Genomic DNA, 23062 nt, shown 5'->3' on the forward strand with positions numbered 1-23062 from the left:
ACAAGGGGTAGAAGCATCCATGATTTTGTAGTACATGGGAGATTTAGTTTACCTGACATGGAGAGAAACAAAGAATTAGTGCTTCAGGGGACTATTCCGTGTGGGAGATGTAAAAGTTGCAAGTACATGGTGAATAATTTTTAAAAAATAAATGGAAAGACGTTTCAAGTAAAAGGTAGTTATGGTTGCCACAGTGAAGGGGTAATAGATGGAATAAAATGTCCCTGCAATAAATACTATCTAGAGGAGAGCAAAATAAGTTTTGCTACCAGATTAAGGGAACATATCAGGGACATTAAGAAAGGGAGAGTGGAAAATCCAGTAGCTCAACATTTCTTACACACACATAATAGTGACCCAAATGGAATAGAAGCTATAATTTTGGAGCAGGTAAAAAATGAGGGCATTAACATGAATAATATTAAGAGAAGGCTTTGGCAAAAAGAATCAATCTTTATTTTAAAATATGGGACTTTATACCCTGGTGGACTAAACAAGGAACTTAATTGGAAGTGCTTGTTGTAACTAATTAATTAAACAAATGTAACTGAATAATTGAATGTAGCTGTATATATAAGGAATAAATGAGAAATAATAGGTATACTCTGTAAAGGCGTAATAGCCGAGGTGCTAGAGAGATTTTTTGCTGTTCTGAGGTGTACTCAATTCTGAGCTGTTTTGACAAGTTCTTTTATATTTGGAGTTTTATTAAAAAAAGTTTTCATTGTGAGGATCACTGGTGTTTCAGTTTGTGGTATTTCTAATATTTTTTCATATGTTGGTGGTGGCATAATACGTGCTTTATGGCCAGTGAGTCCTTTACAGTGTTACCTAGGATGTTCAGGGAGACATCCCAGGATACTAATCGGGGAACTACTGAGACGTTTTTGGTTCCAACAGAAAAAAATTCTTTAACGGCAGCCCAGGTGAATGTGCTTGAGCACAGCCAAGGTAATCGAGGGGAAGCAGCACCAGCAGTTTATAATAAATTGAAAGAAGATGGAAAACAGCGATCTGACAATCCATTTTCAGGGATCGGCAAGACCCAGGAGTCTACATTAACCCCGGAAATCCAGGCTCTGTATGATAAAGTGGAAAAGTTAATTTTTAAAGAAACCTCTGTCTTTCTGAATTTACAAAGACTACAGAGGTACATAAAATTAAATGTAACTCCTATAGGGCTGCAGGCAATAAAGAGTCCTTCCACTCCATTCAACTTAAAAGATGAGGAAGACAAAAGGTTTTATACTTGTTGGGTAGCAGCAGCCCGTAAATGCAGCACGGAGTGGGTTACAATACTCACAGAGAGGGACTTGGTAAAAAAATACAAATTGAAAGAGGAAACAAAGTCTCTCTGTAACAACATTGTACAAAAAACTAACAATGAAGTACTGAGCAATTTCCTCTCAGGGGTTAAGGAGAAACTATCAACTTTTGAGAAAGAACTGGTAGATCGTAAAAAGGGTAAATTAACCCATGATTTGCAAGACTATGAGTGCAATTTGGCATTTTTAGTCTCAACCAATCAGCAGCGATAACGTAACTGGGTGAAGTTTGAACAGAACCAGGAAGAGGCAGGGATTCAGAAGACTCTTTCTACATCAGCGGTCAGTTTGGCGTCTTTAACAGACAGTGACAATGATTACTCTGGTTGCCCAAAGAGGGTAACCCTCGATATTTAAATAAAAGTTTTTGGGGGAAGGTCCTTCCAAATGAGAACTGAAAATGGCCAAGAAACGACCAAGAAAATGGACAAGAACATTATAGGGAACCAAATCATGGCTCCCGCTCATACAAACAAGGCAAGTGGAATTAATATAATTGAGCATTCAAGAATGTGTGGACAGACTGATTGTTTAGTAAACTTGTCAGAATGTTATTTAACAGAAGATGAGATACAAGTTTTACACAGAGGCTTGAAATGTATTCCCACTGTCTTACCTAGGGTGCATGAAGTGAAATGTGAAATTTTGAAATTAATTAGAAAATTACATCTAAAGGATTATTTTAAAGATGGTGTTGAGAATAATGAAAATGTGGTATTAATTGAAATTGAAAATGATGAAAAAATGATATTAGCGAAGATAGTTTCTATTCTTGTGTGTCAGACTGTGAAGTCAATGCTTATTGTAAATTTAATACTGAAGATATCTCATATAAGAGTGATTTTATACCACCTTTTAGGAATGAAACAATACAGCAATTCTCCACTATGGTTCATAGGTTGGTACTAGGCTATCGGCCCTAGGGCCTATACAAGCCTAGCCATAACAATTCTCTGGCTGTTTCTTCCCACACTATTTACTTCACTGGGCCCCTGCCTAGCAGGGCGACTGACATGATCCCCGGGGTGAATTTCCTATCTCCCATCCAATCATCAAGGTTCCTTTTGAAGAGGTGCTCTGCTTGACATGTATGGGCAGTCCATTCCAGAGTCTGGGAAGTCTCTGAGTCAGGAACCTATCCCTCCAGCATGTTTTGTTTATTGTGAAGACAAGGTTTAGATCCCTGGGGCATATGGCTCTGAGGGATTGGGATTTCTTTAAGTGTAGCATGTCCAACACTTCTGGGTTTGACATGGCCTTGTATGTTAAGCAGAGATCATCTTGGAGTAGACGATATGCAACAGAGTATAGCTGGAGTTTTTTAAGGTGGTCAGCACAGGGCATCTGCTTTAGACCTGTGATTCTTTTAGGGAGGTATTTCTGTGGCCTTTCCCGTTGTTGCAGATGTCTTGAGTGGTACATACCAAATGGGGTGTTGTATTCTATAATGGGTCTAATGAGGGATGAGTACAGTGGGACAATGACCTCCTTTTTTCTGGATGAAAAGCCCTTAGTGATGAGGTGTGCCACATAGAAGGATTTCCTGACTGTTGTGGTGATGTGGTTATTGAAGGTGAGACCACTGTCCACCTGTGTCCCTAACTCTCTTATCACACTTTTGGTGTTTAGTGTACTGCCACCTTTGTGGTAATTCACGGGTACATGTTTTTTCCCAAAGGGGATAACTATACATTTCTTGGCATTGAGCTTGAGCCCATGGCTCTGGCACCAAGCATCTGTTTCTGTAAGGCCCTTTTGTAGAGTATCCACATCATTTGGGGATTCAATAATGGCTCCCAGTTTGCAGTCATCTGCAAACTTTGTTAGCCAGAGTCCCTTAGTGTTGGCCTGTACTTCAGAGAAGTAGTTGCTAAACAAGAGAGGTCCCAGGACTGAACCCTGAGGTACTCCACTTGTCTGGAGCTGGATTTGGAGTCAGCTACTTTTACAGTGTGGGTTCTGTCAGTAAGCCAGTTGGCATCCCATTGAGTGAAGTAGGGATTAATGCACAGCTTAGTAAGTTTATCTATGATTCCAGAGTGGGGGATGGTGTAAAAGGCCTTGGCGAAGTCCAGATAGGTTGTGTGGACTGCCTTACCCTCGTCCATGGCTCTGGAGATTGATTCAAAGAAGTCAATCAGGTTCAGGTGTCAAGATTGGCCCTTCACAAACCCAAACTGGGTGGGGTTCAGTGTTTTAAGGTTGCCAATGTCTTCGTTTATAAGTTCCATGATAATACATTCCATGACCTTGCAGATCAGGCTCATTAGACTGATGGGGTGGTAGTTCCTGGGATCCAAGGTGGATCCCCCCTTGTGGAGTGGGATAACTGTAGCTGTGCGCCACTCAGTGGGCACGAAGCCTGAGGTGAGGGTATGATTAAACATGACACTTAGGTGAGGTGCCAGTACATTATAGCATGGAAAAGGAATTAAAATTGTTTTCAAGAATAAGGCAAATATTGTGTATAATTTGAGCAAAGATGAATGGCTTAGTTTACAAAAACTGAGTCAGAACAAACAGTTAATATTTAAGCAAGCAGATAAAGGTGGAAAGCTGGTGCTAATGTATTTTACTCAGTATTTAGATGTGTTACTCACATTTAAATAATGACAAAGTGTATGAAAAAGTGGAGATGCAATTTTATTATATGGTATTAAATCAATATAAGAGTTTATTGTAAAAAGGATATATGTTGAAATATTTTTCAAATGATGATATACAGGATAAATTTAATATAGACAAGTGTAATATGGCATACTTTTTTTGTGTGCCCAAAATTCATAAGACTATGGTAAATCCACCTGGGCGTCCCATACTGTCTTCATGTGGATATTTTACACACAATTTATCCTGTTTTTTGCATACTTATTTATTAGAAGTTAAAAGACTACCCTCATTCATTAATGACATTTTTTGAATTTATAGACACAATCAAGAACATAAAATGTGAAAGAGGCATGTACTTTATGGTAATAGATGTGGTTAGCTCATACACAAGTATCCAACATTCTTTTGGTATAGAGGCTATACTGTATTTTTTGAAGGATTCCCCAAAAATAAGTTATATTATGGAGTTAATTAACTTTTGTTTAGAGCATAATATTTTTGAATTTAGTGGCATCTTGTACAGACAACTGCAGGGTACAGCCATGGGGGCAGCGTTTGCCTCCATGTACGCAAACATGTTTATGGGATTGTATGAAGATCAATACACACATACATATATATATATATATATATATATATATATATATATATATATATAAAGTTTTTTTAGGAAGTATGTACTAAGTTACCATTGATACATAGATGATTTTATTTTTATATATAAAGGAGGACAAAATCAGTTAGATTAGTTTATTTCTAGTTTACATCAGAATAGATTTAACATCCAATTTGATGGTATGCATGTGGGGGGAAAAGTAAATTATCTGGATGTAACTTTACAAGGTAAGGAGAGTAGTTACATACAAACAAAGATACATAGAAAATTTTAATATTTTGATCATATTTTGTTTGGAGAAAGTTGTCACCCTCCCCATACATAAACAGTTATACCCTGTGGAGAATTTTTGAGAGTAAAGAGGTTCTGTAATGTTAAGGTAAAGTGCGAACAGGTGCTAGGAATGGCTAAACAAATTTTCCTGTATATACGGTATGAAAAGACATCAGTGGAGATGGGTATAAATAGGGTAAAAAGAGAAATTAGAGGTTTTGAAAGAGAGCAAAGAAGAAAGAGAAATGAAGAGAAAAATGAAAGACAGGAACCGAAAAATATATATATTTTGTTACTAAATACACAATGTTCTTAGAACAATTGAATAGTATAATAAGCTATTATTAGGGGAACCTGGAAAAATGTAGAAATTTGGACTTTATGAAAAATATTCAGATATTAACCTCTTATACAAGGGGTAGAAACATCCATGATTTTGTAGTACATGGGAGATTTAGTTTACCTGACATGGAGAGAAACAGAATTAGTGCTTCAGGGGACTATTCCGTGTGGGAGATGTAAAAGTTGCAAGTACGTGGTGAATAGTTTTTAAAAAATAAATGGAAAGACGTTTCAAGTAAAAGGTAGTTATGGTTGCCACAGTGAAGGGGTAATAGATGGAATAAAATGTCCCTGCAATAAATACTATATAGAGGAGAGCAAAATAAGTTTTGCTACCAGATTAAGGGAACATATCAGGGACATTAAGAAAGGGAGAGTGGAAAATCCAGTAGCTCAACATTTCTTACACACACATAATAGTGACCCAAATGGAATAGAAGCTATAATTTTGGAGCAGATAAAAAATGAGGGCATTAACATGAATAATATTAAGAGAAGGCTTTGGCAAAAAGAATCAATCTTTATTTTAAAATATGGGACTTTATACCCTGGTGGACTAAACAGGGAACTTAATTGGAAGTGCTTGTTGTAACTAACTAATTAAACAAATGTAACTGAATAATTGAATGTAGTTGTATATATAAGGAATAAATGAGAAATGATAGGTATACTCTGTAAAGGCGTAATAGCCGAGGTGCTAGAGAGATTTTTTTGCTGTTCTGAGGTGTATTCAATTCTGAGCTGTTCTGACAAGTTTTTATAGCTGGGGTTTTATGAAAAAAAGTTTTCATTGTGTGGATCACTGGTGTTTCAGCTTGTGGTATTTCTAACATTTTTTTCATATGTTTGTTGTGGCATAATAAGTAAAACTGGTTTAAAACACTGGCTAATTTTACACCAGAGAACTATACACAAAAAGTGACTACTTTTTTAAGAAAGGGTAGTAAGGCATGTACTGTTTCCAGATATAAGTTATGTACCATCACAAACATTTGTCTTCTTTGTTTATTGTGCCCTGCTTTTGGTCAGCTTTAAGCCTTAAGCCTCGCATACAACTCATTTCTTCATTGAAATAAAAGTAAGACTGAATTTCTTTCTTTATGTATGATTTTTGTTCAGGCCATCACTGGATTAAAAGTTGGAAAATAAGCTCTAAAATGCATTTCAGAGCATGTATAACCCCTTTAATTCCAGGTGTCTACTGGCTTCTACATCTACAGCTTAATTAACTTTTTTGAAGCGCATCCCTGCTTAGTTAGGATGCATTTAATGGATGTAGGAAAAAGAGAGTTTAAGAGCAGGAATTCATTTCTTCCATTAATTATTATTTATGTTCAGGCCGTCACTGGATAAAAACATTTCAAAAACTGTAAAATGCACCTCTGAGTATCTAGGACCTCATGGCTTCTGGGGTCTTACAGTCCCTAGACCCCGATACCTGGTTATGGTGTATTGAAAAGATTCAGGGAAAACCAAAGTTGAAGAGCAAGACTAAGTTTCTTCCCTTAATCCTTGAATTTTGTTCAGGCCACCGTTGGATGTAAAGGTTGTTTATAAAGCTGTAAAATGCAGTTCAGAAGCATCTAGAACCCCCGTAGCCAGAGTTCTGGCTTAATGCAGTTGTTTCCTTCACAGTTATCAGCGTACTGTCTTGCCTACTTAAAATGTGCTGAATGAATGAATGCAGGAAAAAAATGAAAATTAAGACAAACTGGGAGAAAAAGATATAAAGAAAAAAGTAATATGGATATTATGAGTAAGCCAGGACGTGTGTGTGTGTGTGTGTGGGGGGGGGGGTGACAGGATCAGCAGGTGATATATGTGTGTATGTTTGCGGGCAGTGGACAGCAGAAGAGTGCTGTGAAGCCCTTTTGCCTATGGTGCCAGTTCAACTAAGGCTGACCCTACCTATGCCCTTTCAACCACTTAGCTCAAGAATCAAGAACCAAAATTAGGGTCAGGTATTAAATATTGTTCTTAAACTATTGCTAATACAGCAGGTTTTGCATTAGCAAGCATTTTCTGAAAGATATGATGCCCAATACTCAACTTATGTCATTATTTTGTGGCTGCAATCAACAGCCATTTGATTGGAAACCACAAATTATATCAGGATCAAAGCAAAAATTTGAGGCAAATCAGGGACAGTTGACAGCTATGTCCTCTGCACTCATGCACGTGTGTGCTCACACACACATTCATACAGCAATTAGAGCCACTTGTATGGCTGTGTACATATTAAATGTCTGCCTGATATCAGATGAATGCATAAAAACATAAATAATGGCCTAGAAATGTACTGTCAGAACTATGCAGTACAACCACCTCAACTTCGTAAATAAAGCATCACAAACAAAAGTCCAAACTCAGTAGCATATTTTAAAAATTGTTCTTACATACACATTTGCTAGAACACACTTCACATTAACAAACATTTTCCAAAGGTTATAACGTCTGAAACAAGATTTCCTGTCATTGTTTAATGACCGCAATGCACATCAATTTTGCAAGAAAACTAGAAATTTTATTATGAACAGTCCATATTACATCTCACCTTCTTTGCACAAATACTAGGGAGACAAAGTTCCTAGAAAGCAACAGTTTTTAGATATTAATCCCGTGTACTTAAAAACATAATAGAACAACAGGTGCTACATCGGCATGCTTTTAACATTAAAAACTATGAAGCTCTTAATTACTGACATATATGACTGGCTGTAGTCAACAGGGATTTTGCATAAAAGTTTTTATGAGAAACGGAGTGAAAATAAGAACCAAAATTAAGTGATGTTCTGCAAAATCAAGGACAGCTGACAGACAGAACCATACCTGTGCAGTTCTGTATGTTACATTTTTTTATTTTAAAAAGACTATGCAGTGCAAGAAACCTTCTCTTAAACTGAGCCAGTGAAAGAGAAGAAATTGGAGCTGAATTGTGTGAAAGTGAAACAATGGAGCAGACACAGATCCAGGAAGCAAGATCACTGCACTCCACCAGATGTGGAGCAGTTGAGAGGTATGAATCTTACAGTTATGCTTTACATTTCCCTGTGTACTCATGCTGCATATAATATTGTTGATTACAAAAGCCAGGATGCATTTTCTGCTTTTAAGTTCTGGTTGTGGCTGAAAAGGGTCATTAGACCAGTCCACATACCTAGTTATTAAATAGTAAATAAATAAATATGCATAAATGAGTTTTTCTTTAGCTCTTAATGTACTTAGACTTAGTACAACAAAATTTAAGAAACGGTTGTCAATAGGCTGAGTGAAAGTTTGTTAAAGAAAACTAAACTTTGACTACTTAACTTGGTGTTGCTTATAACTGCACTTTGGTCCCATTTGACTGGTACTTTGTTATTATACCTCACTTTGGTAAAGAGCCATATTCAGGGACTACACCCAGAGCAGGGTGTGACTTTACTCTTGTATCGTCTCCCTAAACCTGTTCTAGTCTTATGTTGTAGTGACTATAAAGTTCTAAAACAAGCTGCAGTGCAATCTGATATGAGGCCTTTGGTTACAGAAGTGCGCACCCTTTCCAGCAGTTGATAGTATGCTACAGAATGACACTCCCACTCCCCTGTTGTTTGCACATTCATAGCACTTTTGTGCTAATTTAAACACAATGGCAACTGCATGGCAAATCAGTACAAAGGCACCAGTGGATTTAATGACCACTTCTTGCTTTAAGCAGGGACTCACACTGATAATGTCAGCTGTTTACATGATGATGTTGGCAGATACCACTTGCTTGTGCAGTTTGAATAAGTGAGGTCCATCTGTAAAGTGCAATCATGTCTTGTGTAGTGAATTCAAGGCATAGTGTGTGGCAGTCAGCACAGAGCAATAAGCCTATGTGCTGCTAATGAGCTGCTTCTTGTAGTCCAGGGTTTGATTACCTCAGCTTCCATTTCAATATTGTATGACTGTGAGGAAGTCACTTAATCAGACAGTGCTTATGGGTGAGGCTAAAAAAGGTCAAGCAGTTGTTTTACCCTAAGACTAACATGGAGATTTGAAATGATGACAAATTTGTTTTGTAATAAATTCCTCAATTTATTTTTCAGTGTCAGTGGCATATGTTGTATACTACAGTAAGTGGGTGGGGAACTGGAAAGGAGGTATTCTCAAGGTTCTTTCTTCTCATGCAGTTTGCAAGATCATCAGCTTTAGTACCAGTTCCATCATTTTGGTGTTCCAGTTCCCTGAGTCTTTATTCTGATTACCTTTACAAAGCAGCATAACTAATTCTGTTTATATGAAAAGTTCACTTTCATAGACAATTTTCTGATTATATTTACAAGGGATTTCATTATATGCTGTTGCAGTAAGGTTCAAATTGGCAGTCATGGGGATAGCCACCAAAACTTGGTTAGAGATCCCTTATGAACTCAGTTTTACATATTTGTCCACAAATATTTCATAAGCAAGTTATTACTTACAAATATCACTGGATACAGTCCTACACTCTTTAATTCACTGTCTCAACAGATGTGAGAAGGGTAAAATGATAAGAACTGCATGTTTTGCTGATAAACAGCAGTTTGTTTTGATTTTTCTGAGTTCACCTCTTACATAGCTCTCAGCCTCTAAGCACCAGAAATCTGGACAAAGACAAAAGTAATGGAGGGGCAAAGACCCAAAATCAGTGACACATTTTAAAGATTACTCTTATGGCCTTGCATAATCATGCATTTTTTAAACACATAAGGTCAGAAACTGAAATGTATGTAATAATTTTAAACACTTCAACCCTCAATCATTTGCCAGAAAACCACAGATTTTATGAGAAACAGACTAGATATGCCTGTGATATAAATAGGACCTGCTGGAGAGATAGGTATGTATCCCAGAGACTATGGAACAGGCTCCCCATCCATGTGAATCAGAGTTCCTCCCTAACCCAATTCAAGTGCAACTTGGACAATTGGATGGGAAACTGGAAATTCATCCCTGGTTTGGCACCTATGTCTCTAATGGACGCAGGCAACCTGTAAATGGTTCATCTCCCAGGCCCATACTTACACTTATCAAGGGAATCAGAATTTACCAGAGATTTGAGATGCATGGCTAAGCTTAAAAGGTCCTTGTGGTCCTTAGCCTACCTATGAACTAAAATTATGAGAAAAAAATCTGGACATTCTGGGAAAATGTTGACAGTTGACACCTACAACCTCTTTATCTTCAGTGCTTACCACCTTATTTCTGAACACTTTTCTTCCTGAGAAATTCTTGCTTGCTGTATTTCATTTATCTTTGTGAGATGCACTGTGAAACATTATTATGCAAAATAGTGAAAGGTACAGTCCGGGCAGAGACTGGACAGTGGTGGTAGTATAGTGATGGAGGATAAGCAGTTGTCCAGCACATGATGAAATGAATGAGGGAACGTAAGATGTCTATGCTCATTCATTTACTGTTTTCAGTGGCTGCCCACATATGCAGTTAATACTTTACAAGTGACTAGACAATGAATGTATAGATGAGGCTCTAGTGAGTATTTGTTTAAGACTTAGGCAGCTAGATTCTCCAGGACAGAAGAAATTGTGAATTACTGTCTGCAATAAGAAGAAAGCTGGAACCTTGGGAAAAAGAACAGAGTGATTCTAGGCTGGTTATTTTCCTTGGGTGATAGTGATTTGAGCTTTGGTGGGAATACATTAACTTTGTGAGGTAAAAACACGTATGGGGCGAGGCAGTAACTGCAGTACATATAGAATTTACAGGACGGTATTCACGTTTGCAATATTTTTGAGTATTTTTAACACCTTTATTGAATTATCACTTAAGACATATGCAAACATACATTTATATAAAAGAAAAGAAAACAAATCATATTAATATAGTCCCACTTAAACCAGTATGCATCACAAATAGTCAGTAAAAAGAGACATGGTGGAGTTCTTGGATTATGTGGCCCAGGCAGGTATGACTCTAGCCCTGAACAGCATCTTACCATTGCCCAGAATGATACTTTAGTACAAGTAGAAAATGACTGAGTTCAACAATAGGCTATGTTTCTGGTGTCATTCTAAGGGGATCCAGTATCTGTCTGCTTGGGATGGCATGATTGACAGACCTTGATGCTTTGCCAGAGATGACCTGCATTTGTCACCCCTGGGTTTCAGGGTACTGGCTAAGGCTCTTGCCACCCCTATAGTGCCTTTTTAGGTGGTATTCCAACGACCAAATTACCACCGTAACAGCTATAAATAAATACAATCGGAGGGTCATGCTACTCAATGCTAGGAGTCTAAATCTCAAGATGCAATCACTGACAGCACTCCTCAAAATGGAGAACATTGACATTTGTGCTGTAACGGAGACCTGGTTTAAAGCAGCAGAAAGCACCCCTGTGCTACCAGGTTTTAATTCATTCTACACCTTTTGTCCCAGAACATGGACCGAAGCTCCAATGGCAGGATATACACACCTCCAGACTAGTAGCTCAGCATAATGCATCTGAGATACTCCAGGTACAACTAACATTGGGTAAGATGGCGATTCAGGTCGTAGCCTGCTATAGGTCACCAACCATGTCCCAAGACTCTCACTCCACATTCATAAGGACCCTGGAAACTATCAAGATCCAACCAAACAATGTCATACTAGGTGACTTCAACTACCCCTCCATCAACTGGGAAAACTACTGATACACCAATGCACTGGCCCAACGCTTCCTGGAATTCATCAGTTCAATACCCTAGACCAGCTCATTCTTACCCCCACTAGAGGAAGCAAATTCCTTGACCTGGTTATTACTAACATGGGCAACCATTGCTCTACACCAATAGCCAATTCCTCCCTGGTTAGATCTGACCACAAACTAATCACCATGGAAATCCACATCTCACCCACACTATCCGCAAAGGTATCCACCATGAAAATCCTCTCCAAAGCTGACTTTAGACTCCTAAAAACAGAGGTGGCTACCTTCATGGCATCCATGCCAATGAAAAATAGATGCATAACAGCTGAATCACACATTAATGTACTGTACAAACACGTGCATAAATGCACGAAACTAGCCATACCCATCAGAACCATGATGCTCTCCTCCAGAAAAAAGGAAGCCAATCTGGTGGTCCCCTATCATTAATAAACTCTACAACAGAAGGAAGAAACTGTTGCAGTAAAAGGTGAAGTCCCAAGACTGGAAAAATTCCCTTATTATCCTCAACAAAAAGTTGAGATCCCTCATCAAAACCTCCAAAGCCAGCTATCAAGGCTGAATTGTGGCAGACACTAAAAACAACCACAAAGCCTTCTATAGTTATATCAAAAGTCTCCACGGCAATACTCAGATTTGCTCCAAGTTACTGCACAATGGTACCTCCTACACTAAGCCAACAGATATTGCCAACATACTGGCCGACAGATTCAGTGCCAACTTTACCCCCCCCAAAGGACCAATCTCAATACTGGAAGAATGCCAGGCACCCAGCATTACTGCAGCACAGGTTAAAGCTGTATTGTCCAAGCACAAGAATACATCTTCCATGGGACTCGACAATATCCCTGGCTGTGTTCTACATGAATTATGAAGTGAAATGGCACCACATCTGTGTGCTCTGTTCACTCACAGCCTCACCTCAGGCTTTGTCCCTCCCAAATGGCGCACTGCTACAGTCATCCCTCTCCATAAAGGAGGAGTGACTACAGACCCTGGAAATTGTCGTGCCATTAGCCTGATGAGCCTGATATGTAAGGCTATGGAGTGCATCATTATGGACCTAATTAACAAGGATATAGGGGAATCTCCAAACTCTAAATCCCATGCAGTTTGATTTTGTGAAAGTTAGATCATGCCTGCTCAACCTGGTTGACTTCTTTGAGTCAGTCACGAGAGCTGTGGATGAAGGTAAGGCAGTTCATACAGCCTACCTCGATCTGGCCAAGGCCTTTGATACCACTCCCCACTCAGGAATTATTGATAAACTCACCAAACTAGGCATCAACCCCTATATCATTAGGAAGGTTGCAAATTGGCTCACAGAACCCATAGTATGAAAGTAGCGGACTCCAAGTCAGACTGCCAACCAGTCACGAGTGGAGTCCCACAGGGATAGGTCCTGAGTTCTCTCCTGTTTGGCATCTACTTCTCAGAAGTCCAGACCAACACAGAGGGAGTCTGGCTGACCATGTTCGCAGACAACTGCAAGCTAGGAGCCATTATTAACTTCCCAAGTGATGCAGACATCCTACAGAAAGGCCTCACTGAGACCAATGACTGTTGTCGAAACCATGGCCTTAAGTTAATGCTAAAAAATGCATTGTCATCCCCTTTGGGAAAAACTCAGTTCCCACTAATTACCACATCGATGGGAGCCCACTGAACACTGAAGGCATTATAAGAGATCTGGGGACACAGGTTGACAACAACCTATCCTTCCACCACCACATTGCCACTGTGGTCAGAAGGTCCTTCTGTGTGGCACATCTCAATACCAAGGGTTTTGCATTCAAAAAGAAAGAGATCATCCTTTCTCTCTACTCTTCCCTCATTTGATCAGTCATAGAGTATAATGCCCTATTTGGCATGTACCTCACTAGACACCTGCAACAGCTGGAGAGCACAGCTCTCAACCAGTCAGGGACAAATTTCAACAGAATCAGGGACAAACCCTGAAAACAAAATCAGAGACAATCAGGGACATTTTTTAAATATTAATACTATTAACTTAAAACATTAACAGAATAATAGAATGCCAAGTATATATACTTTCTGAAATAAAATAAATCTACAACTCATAATTATTGTCATTTATTGAGTATAATTCACCACATTTCCTCCAAAAGTCACCAGTTTTAGGAGGGATTAAGAGGGACAGAGATAAAATTTCATCAAAATCAGGGATGTCCATGAAAATCAGGGACAGTTGAGAGCTGGAGAGACCACAAAAGTACCTCACAAAGAGGATCCTAGGCCTTAAACACATGTCCTACATGGACAGATTCAAAAAGCTCCAGCTATTCTCTGTCTTATATCGTCTACTTAGAGATGATCTCTGCTTGACTTACAAAGCCATGTCTGACCCAGCTCTGTTAGAAATGCTACATCTAAAGAAATCCAATCCCTCCACACCAGACGCTCTAGAGACCTCAATCTCATTACCACAATCAACAGAACATGCTGAAGGGACAGGTTCATAACCCAGAGACTGCCCATGCTCTGCAATAGATTTCCCATACATGTCAAGCAGAGCACCTCACTGGCCCTCTTTAAGAGAAATCTTTGAGTGTTTGGGAAATAAAAAGTTCACCCCGGGGATCACTCCAGTGTCTGTACTTAATAATGGCAATGGGAACTAACGTCGGGCGGCACAAAGCCAGGGCACTTCTATGGGCTAGGCTTGTAAAGGCTCCATGGCCATTAGCCTAGTACACACCTATAAACCTACGAACCTATGTATAAGTATCAAAAATCCAATTTCAATCATACTTTACGTAAGTTGTTCAATTCATGCCATCCCTTTAACGTCACTCCTCCAAAACATTATTCTGCATATATTGTCCCACAATTTCAATTTTCTCTATGTAATTTTCTCACACTCATTTTTTAAAGATCCTACTTCCAGTTCTTTTATATCTGTGACAATGTTCACTACTTTAAACACGGATGGTTTAGACTTTGATTTCCATTTTTTAGTAATTGCTTTCTTGGAAGCCACCAGAATTAAACTTAACAAGACCTTACTATGTCTAGGCAATTAAGATCCTACATCCTAGCTTAAAAAAAATTCATTTGCTCACCTATTATTGCTGACAGAGTACCCTTTAGGAAATTTTTAAAGTTTGCAACTCATTACAGTCCCAAAATATATATTCCCAGTTACCCCTTTCTTCCCCATCACACCTCCAACATTTGACATTTACCTGGTGAAAAATTCTTTGGAGTCTGCTGGGGTATAAAAATACCTATGCAAACACTTCCATGCAAAAATCCTAAATCTTGACTTTGTTGCATATGTGGGAGCCATACATATGTCCTGCCATTGTTTCCTTGTGAATTGCTTATCCAATCTCTCTTCCCAATCTTTTCTGACCTTCTCTGATTGATTCCTACAGTTATTGTGCAATATGTTATATGCCCTACTAATTATCTATTTTTTAACAGCAGCTTCTGGTCTAGGTTCAGATGAAAACTGTACCAGTGCAGGCCTTTCACTTAGGATTCCCCTATTCCTTTCTCCTTGCCTATACTATGACATTAGTACCTAATACTGAAAGCAATCTCTAGCCTGCAGTCCAAATGTCTTTTTGGTCTCCTCCCATTTTATTACCTTTCCCTCTCTAATTATTTGCTCCCAATACCTTGGTTCCTTTGCCAGTTTTCTCTAGTAACTTCCAGCCCCCTCTTACCTATTTTCTTTGCCCCTAATTGTAGTCATCCCCACTGGCAACATCTCCATTCACCTTTCTTATGTTGGCTTAGTTCTTAAAATACTTTCTTCTATTTTATGAATATAATATTTTTTATGGCTGCAGTTATTCTCCTTAAGGATCTGCATCTAAGATCCCACTCTCTCCTTAGTTCTTGTATCTCGCCCCCTTCAACATGATCCCTTTCCACTTTAAATGATAGATTACTGCTTGTGTTATGTATACGAGCCTTGACCATCTAGCCTCTAAGATATCCCTTCAGATCAGGTATTCCTGCACCACCTTATTCTATTGGCTGGATCAGCTTTCCCACTTGATCCTTGCTCTCTTCATCTCCTATATAAAATCATTCAACTCCTATTAATTACTATCCACAATTTATCCTCTGGTTGATAAAAATATGCCTGACCTTTATATAAAACTAAAGGGACTAAAAACATTTTCACTGCCTGCTGCCTGTATCACGCTATCCATATCCATAAACAAAAGCTTCCATTTTCTCCATTTTTTTTTGCCTCTAATCCTTCATATTTATTCCTAGTTAACATTATTGTATCAGGGGAATGCAAATGCTTCCATTGCCCTACTCATAAAATCACAGCTTACTCTTGTTGAATGATTTCTATGTATCAAGACACACAAATAACATTGGTATTTCCTCATATTGTTTTCTTCTGGATCATCTTGTTCTAGTTGTTGTTGTGTCTTTTGGCTTTTCCCAGTTAGGGGTCACCACAGTGGAACTCCGGTCCGCTAATGATTGGCAGTAGAGTTTTACGTGCCGAGTTGCTAGCTCTGACGAACAACCTTCAACGAAGGTACGCCCATTCACGCATGTCTCCACACAGAAGATGCTCTAGCTGAGAATTGAACAGGACAACGTCTTACTGTGAGGCAACAACGCTACCGCAGCACCACCACCGCAGTCATGATGACAAATATTGCCTCCCCTTCAACTGGTAAGGCTTAAGAGGTTAACCATGGATATGAAAAATACAGACAATTTTTTACAGGCTTACACATTTTAATTGTTCTTTATGTAGGTATGTTTCAGAAAGTCCATTTTTTATTGATGTAGGAAAGGGGAAAACGTGCCCAGTACCAGGGTATTTTACATGGAATTTGAAGTATGTAGTTTAACTTGCTAAGTGTGACACCTGTGAGGCTTTTTATATTGGAAAGACCAACAGGGAACTCAAAAAAATGATTCTACAAGCATCAATATGCTATTAAAATTAAAAACAAAGAGAACACTTTAGGCAAACATTCCCTGGGGTGTCAGCATTTCAAGAAATTTCTTTTTAGTATTATTGACCATGTTCCTAGTAATTTCAATGGAGACAGGGACAATGAACTTGAATTTAGAGAGTTAAAATGTCAGATTTATTCCATGCTTACTGTGAACCTGGAAGGTGGGTTTGACCAGGAATTAGGATAGCAATAAGTGCAGATGGAATTGTTTTTATTTTTATATCTATTTTTTTTACATTTACATTGATTGCTACTGCATTTTTTACTAAGTGTACTTGTTAGGCTTTTTCTAGTTTTCTTTGATTGATTAACATTGGGTCATGAGACAGGGGAAAACCCAATTTATGTGTTTATTCAACATTAACAGTTATGTCTGATGAAAACCAGTGTGGCTGAAAGTGCCCAACATTTATTAAACTTTCTGGCACTTCATTCTCAATGGGTGGTCTTTCTCAATTTTGTATTTTTTAACCACCATTTCAGGACCTTCTACATATTTCTTTTATAATTGCATCTTTACTAATACAAGTCTTGGCTGCTTTCTCATGACCAGGCTTGGAGCATACACACAATGTGTTCTTTCAATAAACAGATCCTGATGTGGCATACCAGTCCAGTTGCTCATTTCTGCTTTCATAAAATTAATGCAGTCTATTCCTTCTAGTTTCTTGAAACTGTTTACTTGTATATATCTACAGTCTTAGGACTGTCTACATATCTGCTGACTTCACTAGCAGAAAATATAAGGTTTTCCCTATGTGGTCTGTCCTCTGACTCTAACAGTTTTTGAAACAGGTCTTCTTGAGCAGTCTCATATCCAGTCAGCATTTTCTTCATTTTGACCTCTGATTTTTGCAGTTTTATCAGTTACTCTGAATAGCTGTTCAAAGCTTATTCCATTTTTCCAGCCTTTTGTTATTTGAGTTGAATACACTATCAATGTTTCATTTATTTTAATCAGCTCTGGGCACATTTGATTTATTTTTCCTCTAAATTACTGGATGCCATCTCTTGCAACAAAGCTGGAGCTTGAACTGCTCTTTGCTGAACAGTTTCAGAATTCTTTCCAGTCAACATGTTCTCTTCACCTTTTCTAGTTGATTTTCTTTCAGGCTCTCTAATTTTCTTCTTTGCTGGCATCCAGACAGTGTCTTTATCAGCCAGTAACTTAATCTTACTAAAACTAGCAGATTTACTGGCCCTCATATCTCACTTTCTGTTTTCACACTGGGAGAGCTGAAATTGAGCTGTTGATCAGTATGCAGCCATGTTGAAGGTCTTCCATTTTTTGAGTATTTTGTGGTGTTCTCCAGCAGACAGTGATGTCCTGTTTAACTACTGTGATGACTTGTAATTGTTATTCCTTGGCTACAGTACTGTTATCAGATGATGTTTATTTGGAATTTCCAGAGTGACTGTTTTTTACCCAACAACTTGTTGAACAGGCTAACCTGTATTGATACAAATGCTTATTTGGTTAACTGGATACATTGTTTTTACAGCTGAATATCAAGTATAATTGGTCAAGGGTAAATAGTATGTAATTCTTATATGGCCAGCTTAGATTTATAGACTGTATTTGGGCTATTGTTATTTTATTATTGGGATCTAATTTACTAATGCTGATTCCTGCAACAGGACTCTTATAAACTATCACCCAGCTATTACACCTCCTAAACATGTGAAACATTTAAGTACCTAGTCTCTAATTCATTCCTATATCTGCTTTGCACCCAGTGCATGAAGTGTCCTATATACATTTTGCTAGCTGAAAACTACTCATATGGAATGTTCTCATGTATATACTTTGTATTGCTTGTATAATATCTTTGATTTGAGAATGATTACTTATGTACTGTTTTTGTTCACCAGTTGTATAAACTGCCAATAATATGTACTAAATGTCTTTATTAATGTAAATTCTCTATTGTGTGTGAAATGTCTTATATGTGAAGCTTTTCTACCCAGGACTCCACTGAAAATGGGTACTTATGGCCTAGCTGGACCATCCTGGTAAAGAAATGCAAATAAATAAATAAATAATGTAATGCCACTTGAGTTTCACTGACTTGTTACTAATTGCTCGAGTCATGCTTTACTCATGATCATGCAGGGAATTGTGAAAAAAATTCTTACAATGGTGTAAGTCCCCTGTATACCAACATAAAGGCAAGATGCTATACTCCTGATGTATACATTTTCTGTCTCTGAGGCCACACAAACTCAGGGTAAGTATACTTGCATAAATAATCTGGGAATTCAAGTGTCTCACACTAAAATGCACAGTGTTCAGCTGTGAGCAGGTCAGCAGTAAACATCTGACTGCTGAGTAAGTGAAAAACAATCTGTATCTATATCTCTACCTTTATCTCTATATACCTATCTACATGTGTGTGTAAGTAATAACACATGCTGAGGGATGCAGGAGTGTAGGGGTGCAGTTGCTGGTCAGTGGGAGGTCTCTATAATATGACACACGTATGAGCTGAGATTATGATTCTATTCAGTTTATGACTTCCTAAGCTACAGCTGAGGTTTATTGTGGGTATAGGCTTCAGAAGCTCTGCATCTGTGGTGACAGGTAAGTGTACATAATCACAGGTAGGGCTGATGAGAGTTTAGCTCCAATATGCTGAATATTCTAGACATAGTCACACCTTTGAGTTGCCAGATATTTAAGATACTTTCAAAAAGTAGTGTATTTTCTGTGAATATGGTTCTGATAAACATACCTTATTTTATTTTTATTTTCATTTTGCATAGTTTCGTTCAGGATTTGTATGTTTTATTTTTGTCAGGTTCTGCATTGTGGTCTGACTTGATTTTTGCTTACTTCTAGACACATACACCTTTTTGCGTAAGCAACGAGACCTTAATGTTTAGACCCACGGTATTTTGAAGTGCTATGTTTACTTATTGTCAATGTCATTGAACACCAACAGCTGTGGATTTACTTAGGTGTTGCGTTTCTTTCTTTCTTTTTTTTTTTTTGTCTTCTGCTACTTTATTTATTACCTTTTTCACACACAGTACAAACTCATTTGCAGAACAATGTGCTGTATTCACGATTGTGAACTGATTTTTCATTTGTTTGGCTATCCGCCTTTTTCGCATGCTTAGTACCTGCATGGTTCTTGAATGAAGTACCGTCTTGTGAATCCGGCGGTTTGTTTGTTTTGATTTAGATGTGTCTTTCACGCAATGCCTTGCCATATTTTTTCTGAAACAGATGCATTTTGAATTGTTTTGGCTACTACAACTATGCATACTAAAGCTTAGAAAGTGTTCTCATCGCAGCTTGGTGCTTTACCCATTGCTCGAGGAACATAAAAAAAAAATTCTTTTTCATATACTGTTGTTGCATTCTGTTGGCATTGAAATGACAAGCAATTTCTGTGTTAGATTTTTAACACAGAAATAAACATATTCGGTTATTTAATATTAGAAATAACATTTATTTTATTAGAAACGCCTTTGAAATTCCACTTATTGCAGACTCCTAGTTGAGTTTCACTGTTTATTTATTCATTTATTATTGATTCTTCATTATGCATTAGAGATGTGTACTCCTTACTACCTTTTCTGTTAAGGAATGGATATTATATTTGGTTGCAAGCATTACTTCATTTTATTTTCTTTTTAATCACAAGATTCTGTATGAATTTTGTTTTTCCCTATGAAAAGTTGTTTGCTAAAATGTATTTTAAGGGAAACAAACAGTATTTACACTTGATTAGGTTCATGAATCTTCACTAAGACATTCTTGGTTACTTTCATCAAGTTCATGTTTCTTTTTTGAAAACTTTTTTATGTTTGACACCCTGTCTACACTAAGTGGACATTTATTTATGCTTTTAATGTAATACAACTTTAAATGTGAAGGTATGTCAGTGGGTTCAATTTAGGCAGCTGTTTGTAATTTTGTAACACACACCCCATTTTTGGGTTTTAAATTGTGTTTGATGATTTTTTCCTTTGTCTGAAGAAGTCTTCCTACTAAGGGAGATGAAAAGCGCTTTACTTTTACATTTTCTAATAAACCTTTGGAGTTTTACACCTCCTGGTTCAGAACCTTTTGGTTTGTTTTTTGACAGTTTGTTTTTCTTCAGTTTTGGAATTGTTCTGATAAACATTATCAGGAAAAGATGACACACAGCTTCGTAGTTTGTAGAGGCCTGGGCCAAATTCTATGCATAATTACAGTTTCTGGTCTTTTTTTATTTGATTTTGGGGCATAGAGCAGGAGCAGTACATTACTGCACACCAGTTTGAAGAGGCATGACATCTTTAAATGTTTAATTTCTCAGAAATTCTAGATTTTCTAGGGAGTTTTTTTCCCTACATTTAAAGTCAATACTACAATGAAAGTAAATACTTTATTATATGTGATTTAAGTCAAAAGCCATACAATTTGCAGAATTTTGAAAGTGCAAGGAAATGACATACAGTATATTCATCAATAAAACAGGTGTAGAATGCTTTAAATTACGAGAAAACACCATTTTTATTTTATTTATTTATTTATTTTTTCTGGTGGAGGATGCCTCTGGAACCCTGTCTACAGCTCTGGGGATATTCTGCCCAATCACAATTTGTAATTGCTGGATTCCTCTGGTAGCTGCATCCTTACATGAAGCTGTTGTGGTTTAGGCAGGCTGGAAAGTAAATAGAAAACTAACCATGTGTCTTTTAGTTTAATGGCTTGTCAAGTACACATTAAATACATTTGAGTTTCAAGGAAAAGCAGTTTACTGTTGTTCATGCTGAATAAATCCAACTCTATGGGATAGTTATAAATATAAAGAACAGAGTAATATGTTCACTCAAAAATCTGAATATTATTTTAAAACAACTTGGGAGAGACCACCAAGGAAAGGAACACTGATATGATTGAGGTAGCCCTGTTATGTTACAAAGTCTAGGGCCTTGTTTGGCCATGATCTGGCTCTGCCTACCATGCAGCTGGAGCTGAAATGGGAACTTAACTTCTCCTAGCATTATTCTTTGCACTAGCCCTTTGCAATATGTTTCACATGCCTGAATCTCACCTACTTTCATAATTATCATTTTGATTCAAGAAATAGCAAATTTTCTCCCTCACTTCTTTTTTGGTTCAAGACTCTAACAAAAATCTGCTTACTATAAAAGTCTCTTCACTAATAGTAAATCTGTCCTTCTGTACCTCTTGACTATTAATGGTGGTATAGAGCCTGTCAGTCTACTGAAAGCCATTTCTATGAATGCCAACAGACTGAAGTAAAAGTGCTAATACAACCTATGACAACAGTGAATTTTTCTCTTTTCTCCATTGTTATACAACCTCAGAGTTGGTGTTTATAAGTTTGGGGGTATGGGGTAAAGAGAGTTTGCCCCCTAAAAATACTTACCTCTGAGGGTCACTGAAAGATTTTACAGCAGTTTTTTTTTTTTTTTTTTTGTGAATTTAGTTTCATGTAAAGTCAATTTAACTGATAAACATTATTCCTACTTTAGTGAGTGAGCTATATACTTTTGTGTCTGAAATGGTTGCTACATTTTATTTATCACAGATGTTACACAGAGATCCGCAGTACTAAAAGGAAATAAAACCAGGTTACCTTTTGTCACTAGCATATGGTGCCTTTCCTCCTAAGGCTACCCAGAAATCTGCTGGCTCTTGGCCCTCCAGGATTGTGGTCTTATCCCTCTTTGAGATGATACCGGCAACAGTTTTTGCCATTTCACGCTCATCACCACTGCATCCCTAAGAAGTAGAGCAGTAGATATTAAATCAGTGCCAGCTGTGATGCATCTACAGTATTTGGAGCTAAAACATTTTTCTGGTGATAAGCAGTGAGAATACACAAAACAGAAATAAAAGTGACATCAGAAAGATACAGTGGCTCTTCAGAAGCCAGAAATATGAGCTCTATTAGCCTATCAACAGGTTACATAGCTGGAAAATTATCTTGGCATCATTTTAGTTTTATTTTTAAATATACTGTAATGACCACTTTTCTCTAAATTTTCAGCATCATCATTTTTCTGCTTCTGTCAAATCCAATCAAAATATTATGTATACAAGAACTTTATCCAAGATGGCTGCTAAGTAGCAACTCCTGTTAGGTGCTCTGCAAATAACAGAAAAATGTGACAAGGAAGTTAAATCTTTTCTAAAAACCTTATACCTCTTAAGTCTTGTTAGAACAACACACGTGTGGCTATGGATGTGTTTTATGCACTTTTCTTCAACTTTTAGTCTGGATCATATCAAGACCCC

The 23062-nt window shown here is 37.6% G+C and overlaps 1 protein-coding gene across 2 annotated transcripts in view; it reads right to left on the bottom strand.

Annotated features, from left to right (window-relative positions):
• The window catches only part of LOC122811508 (advillin-like), a 731661-nt gene that overhangs the window by 45834 nt on the left and 662765 nt on the right, over nucleotides 1–23062 (bottom strand). For both annotated transcript variants that reach the window (XM_044083391.1, XM_044083390.1), the window contains exon 15: nucleotides 22401–22546. In XM_044083391.1, coding sequence (XP_043939326.1) covers nucleotides 22401–22546 — 146 coding nt within the window. The remainder of the gene's footprint in view (nucleotides 1–22400; nucleotides 22547–23062) is intronic.

This window comes from Protopterus annectens, chromosome 9.part0 (assembly GCF_019279795.1).
Source record: "Protopterus annectens isolate FY-2018-M chromosome 9.part0, PAN1.0, whole genome shotgun sequence".
NCBI classification, from domain to species: domain Eukaryota; kingdom Metazoa; phylum Chordata; order Ceratodontiformes; family Protopteridae; genus Protopterus; species Protopterus annectens.